Genomic DNA, 17,595 nt, shown 5'->3' on the forward strand with positions numbered 1-17,595 from the left:
CTTCGGGACACTGTCTTCCGGAATCGCAACCCATATGCCACCTCCAACGAATCAGTTAAAATCTGTTATGAAATCGATGAAACTGGCTGCAGTGATGTGATCATGTTTCATGCGGTGCTTGAGATGTGTCAGATAGTAAAGAAAATATGCTCATACAAGGAAATTGAAAGCGTTGAAACCAATATTGGCTGTTGGTATCTCTGAACAACCCTATTTACCAAAACATACTCATTTATTTGTTTTCCTTCTCTAGTTTTTAGTATGGGTGTATTTCACTATATAAAATATTTTCTTTTTTATTCAATCCTCTTACGCTGTTTCATTTGTTATTCACACCTGTTGATCCCAACCTTGTTAATGCTTAACTAATCAATGGACCACGTTTTGGGCAGTGTTTAGCTGTTTTGATTTTGGGTGTACCCCAACTCAAATACATGTTTTACGTGAGCAACAAATTAGGTACCACTTCCTACCTTTTTCTAATTCGAAAAAGGTAGGAAGTGGTCCCTACTTTGTTGTCCCTACTACTTCCTACCTTTTACTAATATAACTATTTTAGTCTTGTCTTATTCCTCTTTTTTTTTACTCCAAATAATCTTTTTTGTTAAACTTTTAAAATTGTTTTCGAGTAAAAACTAATAATAAATAAACTGAAATCCTTGACTTTCCTGAAAATGCCTATGCTTAGCCTTAAAAGAAATGCAAGGCTCGTGACAGAATAAAAACTTTTATTGATTTATTATGGCTTAAAGCTTAATAGCAAAGATATTGGCACAGGAGAGGCGGTCGTTCTCTATCACTAAAAGAGCCAGAAAACACTTTTCAGAAATAGACACAACTGATAACAAAACAATAAGCATGAAAAACAAATATTCCCAGTAATACACAACTTAAAATTCCTAAGATTTCACATATCAGTTCGTGAATTAAAGCTCTGAAACATGCAACGTTAGAATTCATATTCCCATATTTACTTTAAAAACAAACCCTGACTTGAAAACACTTTTAAAAGAATATCAAAAAGAATTAAGGCGGTTTTAAAATATAATAAAACATTTTAAACTATTGGAATGAAAGTACAAGGCTAAACTTATTTCATTTCAACCTGAGTTTAGCACTTATTTTACTAATTTTGACAGTAGCCATTCCTCGGTCAATTCTTCCACATCTCGTATTTCATACACTTTTGTGAGATCCATTTCACGGACAATTGACAGTTTTGTTCCAGCATACATCATCATCAATTCCGGCTGACAATCTAAAAGCATACACAAAAAAGAGCAGAGTTAATATAAGGTTGCATGGTCACTTATTCTTTGATTTATCTAAAAGAGGAGATAAAATCCCTGATTAAGGGTCTAAATTTATAACCAAGTACACAAGGTCCATAACAAAGCAATTAATCAACAGTCAATGTCAGTGTGTTACTCACTAGTTTGACCTGCACCGTTGGTTTAGTTCAGTTAATTGGTTTTGTCAAGAAACAATAAATAAAGCTCCTCATCCCCTACTCTATTTGTAAAGGTCAGGTTGGGGTGGCCAGTGCTTTTCTAAAAGCATTTTGGAGGGCAGCTAATATAGACAGTTGATAATTGCGGGTATTTTACTTATCGATTTTTATCAAATATCTTTTGAAATAAGATCGATAAAATAACACACAACTAAATGTATATATAATAAACAGCTAAATTACTCTTTTGTTAGAAAACTCATTCTTGAAGCATAGACATAGACAAATTAAACGTTACTGTACCACACACAACATTCCCAGCCAGAGGTAGAGAATCAGGAGATCAGAGGCTGCGCTTCGCGGACCATTAATCTCATGCGAAAACCTCGACCCAAGCTGCTGAATAAGCGTCTTTTTTGTATTGTAAATGAAAAATGACAAACTATAGCAATGTAGCTTGATCATCAAGATACCGATCTCGCGCTGCGAGATCGGTATTATTGCCTTAGCAAAGAAAGAGAGACTTATTTTTGTGCACGATACCACGATACCCTTAGAACCACAGTACATTTGGTGTCTATTGAAATACAGTACTGTATGTATTTTTTATTTATTGGTAATTAGCGAAACATTAAAATAACCGGATATTGTACTTTATCAGAACATGCAATTGTGTAATTAGAATACCTATATGCATTTTTTCTAAATTCTTTTTTTTAAAGTATTTAGTTACTATTGGCATAAGTTGCCCTTTGCTCACAGTTCACTACCACAATTGATTGAAAGTGTTGAATAGTTGCAAACCAGCTATTAGGAGGGAGGCCAACAGATATTCCTCAGAAAAGGTGTCTGAAGCCTAAAAAGTACATTTTCAGCCCCAAATTCAAAATATTCTAGTTGAAGGTTCTTCAGGTCAATATTTAAGGGAGAAGGGAGACAATTCAACCCTCTAACCTTCCTCCATTGGAATAATACATTTAGACAATGCATTCAAATTGGGTGCATTGGGGATGACACCTGCTCTGTTATTGCTTAAATAAGTTAAGTGTAAAATGGAAGGTTATTCTTTATATCCTTAACTGTACAGAGGTGGGACCAGTGGGGGAAATCCCGTACAAACAAGATTTTTCTGAAAATATTAACCCTGACACGTACACAATTTTGCTTAAGGGAAAGGTAGTGAAATTGCAGAAAATCAATAGATTGCTTGGGGGAGAAGTAGAAGCCTAAAAAAAAAAAAAATGCATTTTTGGCCTAAAGGTATGTATTTAATTTGGGTATCTTGTTATGCAAATTGCAGATCATAAGAAGTTGAACTTTGGCATTAGATAATTTATTGCACTTTACCAATATTGTTTGCTGTAACAGTTCTGTCTGGAAAGAAAAATACACTAAAAAAATCATAGGATCATTTAGAATCACATACCTCTAGGAGTGACAAATATAAAAACCAGTGGATAGGAAAATCTTCCATCCCCATGTTCAATTTTAGACGAAAATAAGACAAAGCGAGGCTGGTGTGATGGCAAAGAGTTTTGCAGGTCTTCGAGCTCAATATCTTCTAATTCTTCGTCTATACATATCTCCTGATTTTCACGATTCACTTTCACTGCAATAACATTATTAGATCGTACTATGTATAGCTATAACGAACAACAAAGGATAAAAGAATAACAACAAGATTCTAAGGGTAGAATTTGTAAAAAAAACTTGAACACATTAACTTAAGTCGTCCTAGCCGAATGGTTAGCGCGCTAGTCTTGAAATCCTTTGTCCGTTAGGACAGGGGTTCCTCTCCTGCTGTCGCTGGTTATTTGGTTTGGAACAGGGGTCAGTGGCCTGACCGTAAAATCACCATGAGTCGGTTCAGCTCTAAATAGGTGCCTGGAGGAATCTGGGGAAGGTAAACAGGAAGGGTTTACAAAAAACAAGATGGACTGGCCCCCAGCCCCCCCCCCCTTGCACTTCCTGGCTGAAGGGCCATGAAAAGGAGATCAGCACCGCTGTAAGGAACTGTAAAGTCGAATGCCTTATTACCTTACCTTTACATTGACTATCTCTTAAAGTGTCAAAAATTGCGATAACAACTAAGACATTTGGCTGACGAGATTTTGCCAGACAAAGAGGATCCTCTTTTGTTTACAATACCAAAGAAACTTCTAAATAATGAAGAGGGTAACTAGCTTTTTGAACAAAGCTTATTGATCTGCTGAACAAATTATACAAATAAATAGAATTAATCCTTTTTGAAGGAGTGATTTGTTTTCCTGATTTGTATTCCAAAAAATCTGAATTATCTTTTAGATGATCGTAATGATTACAATGCAACATTTATCAACTTGGGATAGTATCGGTTATGTCGGCTGACAAAGTATTAAGTGCTTTATAGTTAAATCAAGATTTACGCTCCAGCCTCTAAACTAAGCTCACTGGAGAGATTCGTCTACTTACTTTATTTCTTGTATTTAATTTCGTTGCCCATAAGTCAAACTTTGAGAAATCTACCAAAAATGTTTTTGTCTTTGAATCTTAGTCTTTGCCTTTTGTTTTAGTTTTAGCCTTTGCTCAAAAAGCTAGTTTTCAAATAATTAATGGCATCTTGATTTTCAACACGAGTGAATAGACAACCATTTCGGCGAGTCAAAGAGTTTGATCCCTGTTCTATAAGAGCTTTAATTTAGACCTTAGTTTTTTCAGCTAATCCATTAAGAGGCATCACTATGCAACAATTTTGTGACTGACTTTAGCCGCAGCTCTGGTATCAGAGCATACACGCACACACACAAATACAAATCCCACCAATTTTTTTTCCTACTTTGTTTTGTGAAAAAACACGAAGTTTTTTAATGCAAGAGAAAAGTTTGGAATGGCTTAAAAGTGTCTTAGATTAAACGGGCATACACGAAATTCAATACAGCAAAAATCTGCAATCAACCCATATAAATTTCAATCAAGATAAAACTACCCAAAGGTAAATCCTTATCCAACAAATGCAAAATGAGCTGAACTTAATTAAATCAGCAAAACTAAAACTAAAAAAAGCTTTCTGATTGTTAACAGTTGCTGCAGGGCTGAGCCTTGTAGAGGCTGAGTTCAGATGAGTTAATTTTTCAGCGTTTTGCTTGTTTGAAGATTCTGTGAGTTATATTTTGCTGCAAAAAAGCTACATTTTTATGACAACATTTTTCCAGCAAAGGGGGTTGCTTTTCTAAGCAGAAAATTACAGTTGTTATTCCCTAATCTACAATATGCTCAAATATACTTATGCCTCCTCTTGGAGATATACTTTAATAAGCTATTAAACAAACTAAAAATGCTGGTACTCTAATTGATGTTTTTGCTGCCATAACAAAAATTGTTAGCTATCAATTTCAATAAAAATTGCATTTCATGGGAGCTAACAAAATACTGTTCAAGGATTTCTCAAACAAACTGAATCTTTGCTGAAGAATTTGAAGCACAATATTCGAAAACGAATAATACTGCAAAGATGGATGACTAGTTTCTATGATATAAACATTACTAGAAAATCCATGACTACCAACTTTTCTTACTGTTAACAAATCTTTCGTTGCTTTCCTGGAAATGTCTCCAGAGATAGGCTAGCCCACCAGCCTATGCTGGATTTTTTTTCAGGCTTGTAGCTCCTTGAGTTTAGTAGAAATACATTTTCCCACATTTGTTTGCAAGCTATTTTGATTAGCTAACAACTGGACAGTGAAAAAAATTTATATTTGTATTCTTGATATCAGTAAATCATTCCAAAATTACAGTCTTTTTAATACTAATGTAATAATACTAGAGATCAGGTATTAGCACACAGAATATTTCAAGTATTAAAATTATATAGCCTAAAAGAAATCCCTACTTAATTTTTGCTGAAGTTTTTAAATTTTATCTAAGTTCTATAAAAGTTTGAAGTATATTTTAAATTGTATTTAAGAAAACCTCACTTGAAATAAAAAAAAAAACATCTAAAATAAATGTTTGACACTTTATAAATTATAGCAGCAGAATTTGATGTTTTTCTAAATCGGAAGTTTTAGTTCTACTTAAATTTAGTTGAAGTTTTTGGATTTAATTTAAACTCTAAAAAAGTTTGAAGTACGGTTTAAATTGTAAATGAGAAATTCACTTAAAAAAATCACTTAAAATTAAAATTAAATTTAAAATTAAAATTAAAAAATTAATAAAAAAATTCACTTAAAAAAAATGCTTGACACCTTACAAATTATAGCAGCAGAATTTGATGCTTTTCTAAATCGGAAGTTCTTCAAGAGTTTCATCACTTCTGGGGTCAGTTGACATACATTCACATGAGTAGCCTGAAATTACAATTTCTATATTTATTCTCAATTCATTCCTCAATTCAGCACGGTTAGAATATAAGAGTAAAACAAGTACCACAACAACAAGAGTAAAATTAACAAAAGAAATCCGCAGACCCTCAAGTAGGTTTGAAAATATCTTAGCTATCATGAGGATAACCATAAAATTATTAATAGTTATTTTCTTATATTCACAACCTTCCAGTGGACTGTGAAAGACATTGAACCGACTTGGAAGACAGCCTGCTTTAAAGAACAGGACAGCTAAGCATATTGCAAATAGTATATAAAGAAAATTGGAAAACAGAATTTATTGTGAGATAAAGATGTCTTTTTTAGCTGGCACATTTGATTTTTCCATACATTTTGAAAATTAAGTAAAAATTAAAAACAATAAGACTTTTCCATAAAAAGTAAACATCACAAATAAATTACCACAAATAAAGGCGTATTAACAACTCTAAAACCACTCCAACAGACCAGAGAATCATTTAAACTTTACCTAAAACTAAAAATTATGCTTAAATTGAAGTTTGTTTTATCCACATGTGCTTGTTTATATATTCAAAAGAAATAATTTAAAAGGTAGAAAATAACACCTAATATAGGATACTTTTTAAAACAAGTAAGCATAAATTAATTGTCAAGAGTGATCTATACTGAAACATTGTTACCAAAAATAAGCATGATGTTGCTGCTGTTGACACCTCCCCCCCCCCAAAAAAAAAGAGACTAGAGTATCATTTGGGCATGTTATAATTATCTTTTAAACTAGCCAATTGACTTTGTATATACTTAAAAGGATAAGAATTATTATGTAGAAAATATTGATGACAAATATGCTGATATCAAAAAGTTATTCCTGGAATTTTGAGCAGGACTTGCTTTTTTTTAATATTATAATCAAAAAAGAAAGTTTATTAAAAGTATATCATGCTGTTAGTAAAGTACAAATGATATTTTAACCTTCTAAAGGGTTTGAGGAATGGCAACACCACCTTTTTTATTGTAATTAATTAAAAAAAACTTTTTCCACAAAATAAGTTTTTCAAAGAAAAGTAAAGAACAACATTAAGCAAAAAATGAGCAAAAATAAAATCAAATAATCTACCAAGCGTGAAACTACTACCACAAATCAGCATCAATAAATAAATGAAACCCAAAACGAACAGAAATTACAATAAACAACCGAGTCAACTCAAAACGAGCAGAAATTAACATAAGTTGGGCTCAAAACCCCTAGGCCTTCCCAAGGCCAGAACAAAATTTGCACTTTACTGAAAAAAATATTAATGTTTTTACTTTTATAACTTTAATAAATAAAATAATATTAATATTTTTTCCAGTAAAGTGCAAATGGCTATCTAAAAATTTTGATTGGATGTGTTTGGGGAAAAGGTGGGCGAGGGAGGGGGATTACTTGCCCTTCAATCATTTTCGACTATTAAAAAGGGCATCAGTCCTTTCTATTTTTAATTGAATGAGCCCTTTTCGAAGTTCCCATGACAACTCCTTCAATACGAAGTGCCCTGGTCTAAACAACAACAACAACAAAAAATAATACATTATACCCACGTTGATCTTTACTATAAGAATGTCAAGTTATATGCCCCCAAGGAATAAATTACAACCCTTACTCTAAGGGCTGTTAGGGTGGTTGTCATCCTCTAAGACCTAATTTCCAGAACTTTCAACTACGTTAAACAAAATGGCTATCTCAAAATTTTGACTGGATGTGTTTGGGGAAATGGTGGATGTGAGAGGGGCATTAGTCGCTCTCCAATCATTTTCAACTGTTAAAAAGGGCACTAGTCCTTACAATTTCCAATCAAATGAGCCCTTTTGAAGTTTCTATGACAAAACTTTCAATAAAAACCTCATATGCCCCCAAGGCATAACTTACAACCCTTGCCCTGAGGGTTTGGGGGGGGGGTCATTCTCAAAGACCTAATTTCCATAACTTACTACTACGTTGAACAAAATGGCTATCTGAAAATTTTGATTGGATGTGTTTGGGGAAATGGTGGGCGTTAGAAGGGGGTTAGTTACCCTCCAATCACTTTTGACTATTAAAAAGGGCACTAGTCCTCTCAATTTCGAACCTCTCAATTAAATGAGCCCCTTTTGAAGTTTTACGACAACTCTATCTATAAAAACCTTATATTCCCTCAGTGCATAACTTACAACCTTTGCCCTGGGGGCTCTGGGGGTTTTGTCATCCATAAATACATAATATCCAGAACTTTCAACTATGTTGAATAAAATGGTTATCTCTAAACTTTGATTGAATGTTTTTGAGGAAATGGTGGGTGTGAGAGGGGGGTTAATTACTCTCCACCTACTTTCGACAAATAAAACGAGCAATTTGGATTTCTAAACCAATGAGCCCTTTATGAAATTTCTACAATAACTGTTTATATAAACTTAATATGCCCCCAGGGCATCACTTGCCAACCTAGCGCTGAGAGCTTTGAGGGGGTTATGATCCAAAAAGACCTAATTTCCAGAACTTTCAACAACACTGAACAAAATGGATACCTCAAAATTTTTATTGGATGTGTTTGGGAAAATGATGGGCGTGAGAGGGGCGTTAGTCGCTTTCTAATCACTTTCAACTATTAAAAAAGGCACTAGCCCTTTCAAATTCCAATTGAATGAGCCCTTTTGAAGTTTCTATAGCAACACTATAAAAACCTTGTATGTCCCCTGGGCATAACTTACAACCCTTGCCCTGAGGGCTGTGGGGGGGGGGGTGTCACTCTTAAAGACCTAATTTCCAAAACTTTCAACTATGTTGAATAAAATGGTAATCTAAAAAATTTGATTGGATGTGTTTGGAGAAAAGGTGGGAGTGAGAGGGGGTTAATTGCCATCAAATCACTTTCTACTATTAAAAAGGGCGCTAGTCCTTTGAATTTCCAATCGAATGAGCCCTTTTTCCAGTTTCTACGACAAAGGTTTCACTTTATATGCCCTGAGGGCATAACTTATAACCCTTGCCCTGAAGACTGTGGGGGGAGTGTCCTGCTCCAAGGTATAAATTCCTGAACTTTGAACTGTGTAGAACAACATGGCTATTTCAAAAATTTTATGGGATGTGTTTGGGGAAATGGTGGATGCTGAAGGGGTGTTAGTTGCCTTCCAATTTCCAATCAAATGAGCCCTTTTGAAGTTTCTACAACAACACGTTCTATGAAAACTTTATACGCCCCCAGGGCATAACTTACAACCCTTGCCCTGAGGGCTGTGGGGAGGGGGGGGGGGGTTGTCATCCTCAAATACCTAAATTCAAGAACTTGAAACTATGTTGAATAAAATGGCTATCTGAAAATTTTGATTGGATGTGTTTGGGGAAAAGGTGGGTGTGAGAGGGGGGTTAGTTGCCCTCCAATAACTTTCGACTATTAAAAAGTGTCCTAGCTCTTTGAATTTCCAATCGAAAGAGCCTTTTTTGAAGTTTCTACAAAAACTTCTTCAATATAAAGTGCCCTGGTATAAAAAAAATAATAATATAAACAATACTTTGTGCCAACATTGTTCTTTACATCGTACTTTACATAGTTCTAAGTCACATTTTCGTTTGCAATTCTAGGTGATTTTTGTTGTTTCTTGTTCTTTGCTTTTTTTTTCTTTAGCTGTTCAGAGTCATTTGTCATCTTGTGTGATTTTGCATGTGTTACAGATACAAAAATAATTTTTTTCCCCTGTTTATCCTTCACAGACTTACACATGCTAAACTAACATGTTTGTTCATTTCATGTAATGTTCAATTACATGTTTGTTCAATTGTTGCTTTGTCAGATACAAAAAACATGTTTGTTCAATTCCATGTTGCTTTGTCTTCTAATCGCAAATTTCGTTGCGCAACGTTATCGTTTGCTACTCAATGTGATTTTTGCTGTTTCTTGTTTCATGCCTTTTTCATTAGCTGTTTAGAGACATTAGTCATCTTTTGTAGTTTTGCATGCATCATAGATACTAAAAACGCTTGAATAGATACTTGAATAGAATGGGATGGAGTAATAGTATACATAGTTGCGTTGGTCTCAGGTGGCTTGGTGCAGCAATGAGTTGATAGCAGTAGATGTATTTACCAATTGTTGAGAACCTGTTGAAATGTGTGAAACATATCAATCACAATATTGCAATAACCACCTCAGATTTATGATCAAAAAGCTTTAAAACCCCCCTTAAATACCTTATTTGGTAGAAATCAAACACCATAAATGCTTGATGAAACCTGTATATACTTTTATTTTAAGTATTTTGAACTAGATGAGTCAAGTTCCACCCTTAATTATTTAAAAAATGAACATTTAGGAGAAGAGGCAGGGGAGGTTCAATTGGGAGTCATTGACTCAAGAGCACTACAGGTCTGGAGGACCTTAAAGCTCTCAAATGGATTAAGGTAAGGTGATTAAGGTGAAGATAGGATCATTCTCTAAATAATTCCTTCAATATCATGAGCTGAAAGAGGTACCATTTACCCCCCCTGTCACTGACCTTACATCCACTTTTAAAATGGCTGTGTTAGTGCCAAAAAGTTGCTGTTTTAGGGAAAACCAGTCTCCCTATACCCAGAAACAAGAACAAACTAAATCTGTATAACATCTGAAGGATCTTCATTTTCATCAGTTCAGTTCTGTAGCTCAAAGCGGGCCTAAATTACTTTTCCAGTATTGTTCAATTAAACATGGGTTTGATTTGTTCAACGTGTTCTTTTCTCATTCCTTTTCTTTATTTTGCTTTATGAGTTTGATTAAATATAATTAGGGGCCAAAAGCAGTAGTTTACCCTAGCTCAACAATATTTCATAATAGAAAAAAGTCAATGAACAAAAAAAACTCCAACTCAGATTTTTTTTTCAACCCACGGATTTATATAAAAAAAAAAAAAAAAAATCAAGTGCACAAAAGAGCTGCTACTGTCATCATGGAAACAAGTTTTTTTTCATATTTCGACTTTTTGTCTTCTCTAAGACTAAGAAATCTTTAGTGTTTTCTAAGACAACAATTTGTCTTATCTAAGGTACAAGCCTAAATTACCACAGCCAAGTGTTTTCACAACTGTGCTATCAAGTCTTGTATGATAGTGTTTGTTTTATACTTTGTGCTGTGCCTAATCACCTGTTTATGTTTTTTTTTTATTTACACAAAGAGGAGTAGAGAAGAAAGGAGTATTGGAAGCAGTAAAAAAAAGGCTCACAAACTTACATGACAAAAGTACAAACATAGAAGTCAGTTAGATAAGAAAAATGAGTTAAGAAAACAAATTGGTTATTAATAGTTTCAAAGTTGGGAGTCAAAGCACTTACATAGCAACAATGCTATGTATTTTTTTAAGGAGTAAAACTCCATAATTACTACACACCTACCCAGTGACTAGAAGCAGAGTTATGGATGGGTAAAAAATGTGACTGTTTATTGAAGTCTTATTTCAATAATATAAACTATGGAAATTACCCAAATGCTAAATCAATAAATGGGCCACCTGTCATCACCCTATCCCATGGAATATATGCTTAAAATTACATAAAGGAAAAGTACCAACAGCTAAAAGAGCAAAAATTGGATTCTGACTTTTAAATAAAGACGTTTGGAGTCCCAGTCTTTTTAAAATGAGAAAGTCCATACCATAACAAAGTGTGCACAGTGGTGATCTAGAGAATCCACAGTTTTTATACTATCTTCTAATTTCCAATCACCCTAAAGTAGATGTAATTAGTGAACCGCCTACAGGCACCCCCAAAAAGTACTGAAAATTTAACATTTCACTAAAGGAATAGAGGATAACTTAGTAGGTCTACTCTGGAGATAGGTAGCACATTAATAAGATGATGCTAGAGAGAAGGAAGCATACTAAATAGGCACATTAGCTTATAGGGTAAACAATTGCTTTCTGGACAAACTTTCTTAAATATTTGCAAAATAACCAAATAGAAGACCTTAATAGATATTTTACCTGATTCCTGGAAGTTTTATTCACCTGGATCTATTACTTTCTTTAAAGTATCCAAGAAAGTTAGCATGGAAGGCAATTGTTTCAAAATGGTTAAGTAGGCTAGGCCTATCATAATTATTTAAGTAAGGTCTGTAAGAAATAAATCTTGTTTCAGATTAAGCTAAAGAGCCATTTTTAGATGCAGTAACAGTGCCATTTATTCTCTCTTCTGAACTAAACACTATCAATTTTTTTTATTAAATTAAGACAATTACTAAATATTAGATTTTCATAGATGCTTCCTGTTTAATTGCATCCTCAACACTCAGCTCCCAAATGCCTGGATAGAGCCATACAAAATAAAAGATGAGAAATAATTATAAAATAAATGTAAACCAACAAAATCAGCTAAGTATTATATAGCCAAAAGGTAGAAAAAAATACATGTTAAATGTATTTTCCTTCCTCCAAATGTATTCACCTTCCTCCTCCATGGAAAATTAACCCCATGAAAAATACCCCCTGAACAATTCTATCCTTACTGAAAATTTTCTGTGGACAATTCTGCCAGCAATGTTTTCTTTAGCCTACTTTCATTTGAAAAAAGACTTGTTTTTTTTTTCAATAACCTTGTTTTCTCCCTTTTAGTGGAAGACTTCCTGAAAATACTCTGCCCTCCCCCCAATAGAGTTTTACTCACAGAAAATCCCCCTCCCCCCAAAAATTATCCAGATAATTCCAACCCTAGAATTTCCCCAGGACAATCCCCTTAAGAATCCCCCCCCTGAAAAAATGTCTGTATATATCCCAATAGAAAATACTATATGTGAATAGTGGGCAAACTTCATAACAGACACAGGCAAACTTTGTTGTGGCGGGTAATATCATCCCCAGAGGTATAGTTATTGGACCTCTCAACTATGCCAAACAAGATGGATATCCCAAAATGCTGTTCATATGTCTTTGGGGAAAAAAGTGTGGGAGAGAGGCTAGTTGCTCTCCAATCTTTTAGTCATTTAAAAAGAGCATTAGAACATTCAATTCATATACAAATTAGCCCTCTGGTCTGATACAATCACCCCTAGGGAAAACAAAGAAAAAAAATTCCTCTATGATCTTTCTTTCAGCATTTTGCAGATGGCAGCTTTTAACCTCTAAAGTAGAATTCTCTGATATGCTGAATCTGAGGGTATAATTTTAATTAAGATCCTTGAATTCTTGGTGCCCCCCCCCCCTTTCTTGAAAAGCATGTAAATTTTCTCAGGATCATATCTTTAGATTAGTAACATTGAACTTAATGAATTTTATATATTTGGAATTAGCACAAAAAAACAATTCTTATGCTATATCTGTTGTTATCAAAATTCCATTTTATAGGGTTTTGGGTACAATTTTGCCAAGTTACTCCTTATTTACAGTTCATTACCATTACCTGTTTGATTTCTCTTTTAATTGAACCTCATTATATATCAACAGTCCTTTTTAAAATGCATATCTGCATTCTAAACCTAAAGATATTCAATTTTGCCAGTGATTGATTGTAATACTGAATAAAAATAAAGTACAAAATTATTTAAAAACGCTGGATAGCAATGGCAGGAAACAAGATAATGTGATTAAATAGTAACATGGTGCATATTTTAAAGTATAAATTTTGCTGTTTTAGCCTTTTCTGTTAGTTTGGATAGTGCATTGTCAGAAAATTGACTATGATATTTGCAAATAGCATAAAATAAGGAAACTAATGCTAGCCTACAGCTTTAATTTTTCTAAAGTTGAATTTTGGAAAATTTTGAGTTTGGGGTGAAGGGGGATTTCAAAAAAAAATTTAGTTTGGGGGGAAGGGGGAATTATTGTAGAATTAATTTGGCCTCTAAAATCGATTCTCATGTTTTTAGTGCACTATCTGTTACTGCTTGCTTTGGAAATATTTAAAAAGCTTCTAGAGTAGAATTTTAGAAAATTTTGAGTTTGGGGGGAAGGAGGATTTCAAAAACATCTTCCCATGACATAAATTGTCCTCTAAAGTCGATTCTGATGTTTGTAGCACTCTATGTCTTAGCACTTCATAAATATTTAAAAAAGCTTCTAAAGCAGAATTTTGGAAAATTTTGAGTTTGGGGCAAAGGGGGATTTCAAAAAAATATTGAGTTTGCGGGGAGGGGGGAATAATTGTAGAATTAATTTGGACTGTAAAGTCGATTCTGATGTTTTTAGCGTGCTATCTATTAGTGCTTTGGAAATATTTAAAAAGCTTCTACAGTATAATTTTAGAAAATTTTGAATTTTGGGGGAAGGGGTATTTCAAGAGGATCTTCCCATGATATAGCTTGTCCACTAAAGACGATTCTGATGTTTGTAGCGCTCTATGTCTTAGCGCTTTAGAGATATTTAAAAAAGCCTCTAAAGTAGAATTTTGGAAAATTTCGAGTTTGGGGCAAAGGGGGATTTCAAAAACATCTTCCCATGACATAAATTGTCCTCTAAAGTCGATTCTGATGTATGTAGCACTCTATGTCTTACCACTTTAGAAATATTTAAAAAAGCTTCTAAAGTAGAATTTTGGAAAATTTTGAGTTTGGGGGGAAGGGCGATTTCAAGAACATTTTCCCATAACATAATTTGTACTCTAAAGTTTATTCTGATGTTTGTAGCGCTCTATGTCTTAGCTCTTTAGAAATAATTAAAAAAATTTCTAAAGTAAAATTTTGAGTTTGGGGGAAGGGGGATTTCAAAAACATCTTTCCATAATATAATTTGTCTTCTTAAGTTGATTCTGATATTTGTAGAGCTCTATCTATTAGTGCTTTAGAAATATTTAAAAAGCTTGTGAAGTAGAATTTTTGAAATTTTGAGTTTGGGGGAAGGGGGATTTCAAAAACATCTTCCCATGACATAGGCTAACTTGTCTTCTAAAGTCAATTCTGATGTTTGTAGTACTCTATCAATTAGTGCTTCAGAAATATTTAAAAAGCTTCATGACCGCATGGACCTATAAAAATAAAAACATCTTCTCATAACTTAATTTGTCCTCTAAAAACAGTTAGGATTTTTTTTTCTGGTCTATCTCTTGTCAAATCCTTTCCCTAATTAATAAGGTTTAAATGGCTTATCAACACAGAGTTGTCTTCTACCCCATGGAACCTCCATGCTACTGTTAAAAGGGTTATGATAAGCAAAGTTGTGACATCACAAACGGGTTCCAGAAGCAATGTCAGCTAGATAGTAAATAAGTTAAAGCGGTGACTGTTAAATGAAAATAGGATTTTGGAATATATTTTAATGAATAAGGTTAAAAGCTGAAGTTGTGTAAGGTAAGCAGTGATTTATAATTATGATAGTAATATCAGATGAAATGTGAGCTGAAAAACTAGTAATGTGCAGTAATTTACCATTATATAGAGGGGGGAGGAGTGGAGGTAGGTACTTCAAAGTACCTTCCCGAGACATAGCCTGGTAAAGTTCTACAAAATCATATTATTGAGTTAGGACTAAAGTGAATACACTATTCAATGCCTTTTTTATGCTGATTATGAATATAACAAGCATTTCTATCAGAAATGGATTTCAGCCCCCCCCCCCGATATCTGTCCATTCCGGGGTATGTTTGGTATAGCATATATAGGGGGGGGGGGGGCTTTAATTAATTTACGTAATAAAAGCTTATTTTATTCATAAAAAGCATAAAAAAAGGCATCAAATGGTGTATTCACTTTAGTCCTAACTCAATAATATGATTTCGTAGAACTTTACCCATAGCCTACATTAGCATGTAGATCCATCCCTGAAAGTTTCATTTTCCTAACCCAACCCCTTTCCAAGATAGCCAAAAGTAACTAAAGTAGAATTTTACCCAAACTAGCACTAGCCTATATAAAAGAGTGTGTTTAACATAGGATTGCCAGTTCCTGTTTTGCACTGGCCTCAACTTTAAACTGTCCAGGTAATGGCTGGTGTAGGCCAGTCATACATCAGGAAGGTGGCCACTACCAAGAGGTTTTGGTATTTATTTAGCCTTGTGTCATCTCATAAGGAGACATGTTAAGAAAACAATTCTTACTTTAAAATATGTATAATGATCCTAGTTCTTATATTATTCAATGGGAGAACCTTTATCATCAAGTCTTTCCTCTAAAAATCCTCAAAAGAGAAAAAGTTTCCAAAAATCACCATGTTGAAAATTCAATGCTTAAGTCTTTTAAAATTGCTGCTGTAAACTGCCGCCAAATAAGTTGTTTTATAGATAGCATTTAGCACGTGTGTCAAAAAACGTGTTCAAAGAAAGAGTAGTGGTATATAAAAAGGTTAGGTTAGGTTGATTTTTGCCACTGCTATTAATATTTTGCATTTACGCCACTGCAATTTGCCCTTTGCCACTGCTCTTTAAAAAAAAATATTAAAAAGACCGGCATGAACACAATCTATAAAAGAACTGATTAGGCAGCAATTTAAGAAGACTTAAGCATTGAATTTTCAACATGGTGAAATTTGGAAACTTTCTCTTTTGAGGATTTTTAGAGGAAAGACTTGATGATAAAGGTTCTCCTGTTGGATAATATAAGAACTAGGATCATTATACATATTTTAAAGTAAGAATTGTTTTCTTAACATGTCTCCTTATGAGATGACACAAGGCTAAACAAATACCAAGGTTTTAAATTGCAGAGCTTATACCACCTGAGCCACCCACCCTTTTAGCCCTTAAACATGCCCAGTTGGTAATACGTCTAGTGACACCCAATGATGAAATCAAACTGTCCTGTATATAGCCTATATAAAAAGAGATGACTCACTCATTAGCTGTGACATGAAGATTGCGTCAATATTACCTTGCAACATCTACAGGTTCTTCAACCTTAGTTGTTAGAAGATGCCATTTAAGGTAGCTAATAAAAGAGCCTAAGGAATCTAATGGTATGGTCCAACTTTTATTTTATTGGGTTAGCTAGTCTGTACACTGGACTCGTCCATATCGCTAGCAAGTGCGATTTAAGGTAATTTCTTATAGAAGAGCTACAACTCTATACTTTTACCCATGCTTCCTTCAGAAGAGGCCAAATAGGCCTACTAAATATTAAGGCTAAGACAAATTGATTGATGACCTTCAAGTTTTTGCTAAATAGGAAAGCCAAAATAGTATGCTACAATTGAAAGATAATTAAATAACATAGATTGAATTACCATTCGATGACTAAAATATGCTAGAACTATTAACACTTTTGAAATGAAGTGTTTTTGTGGTTAGTTAAGGTGTGAACTATGAATATTTGTTCCTCTTTTTCTATCGCATTAAGTAAGGGCAGTGTTGCTAGATTTTTGGCACAACGTATAGCCCAAACAGGAGCAATAACTAGCCCAAAAATAGCGAACGCAATTATAACCCTATTATAGCACTGTTATGGGTAAAACGAGACCCAGATGCAAAAAATTGAAACAACACAAAATGATATAATACGTCTCATATTTGGTCTTAGGAAACCCACAAGCACCAAGTTTCTGCTTATGGAGAGTGGATTAACAACAATAAGGGAGAGACGTAGCTTTCTCTTGATAAAACATCTTACAAAAATTGAATCAAATAACTCACACACATTACATAATTGGTTAAGAAATCCAGCCATGTATAGAGGTATTGCAGATGAGTATGCCAATATTCAAAAGAGGTTCCCTGTACCAGCAAAGTCTATTGCACCTACTTTCCCCCAATCCCCTCCATGGAATTGGTCATTTCCCATAATAAATACTGAATTTTCAAAATGGAATAAAGATTTAACCCCCATTGCTTTTGTCCAGAATAAATTTGCAGAACTTAATACAATTACGTATAAAAATCACTTCCAAATATTTGTTGATGGGTCAAAAATGAATGAGAAGGTT

At 33.9% G+C, this 17,595-nt stretch overlaps 1 protein-coding gene across 1 annotated transcript; it reads right to left on the reverse strand.

Annotated features, from left to right (window-relative positions):
- Positions 1–713: 713 nt before the first annotated feature.
- On the reverse strand, positions 714–17,015 carry GMF (Glia maturation factor). The gene is made up of 4 exons (XM_089091504.1): positions 16,900–17,015; positions 5,679–5,775; positions 2,877–3,059; positions 714–1,258 (listed from the first exon to the last, which is right to left on the reverse strand). Exons 1-4 carry the CDS (start codon positions 16,900–16,902, stop codon positions 1,119–1,121), a joined length of 423 nt encoding a protein of 140 aa, XP_088947630.1. The 5' UTR covers positions 16,903–17,015; the 3' UTR covers positions 714–1,118.
- Between the last annotated feature and the right edge of the window lie 580 nt (positions 17,016–17,595).

This window comes from Artemia sp. Qi Xiang Cuo, chromosome 7 (assembly GCF_049724085.1).
Source record: "Artemia sp. Qi Xiang Cuo chromosome 7, ASM4972408v1, whole genome shotgun sequence".
In the NCBI taxonomy this organism is placed as follows: domain Eukaryota; kingdom Metazoa; phylum Arthropoda; class Branchiopoda; order Anostraca; family Artemiidae; genus Artemia; species Artemia sp. Qi Xiang Cuo.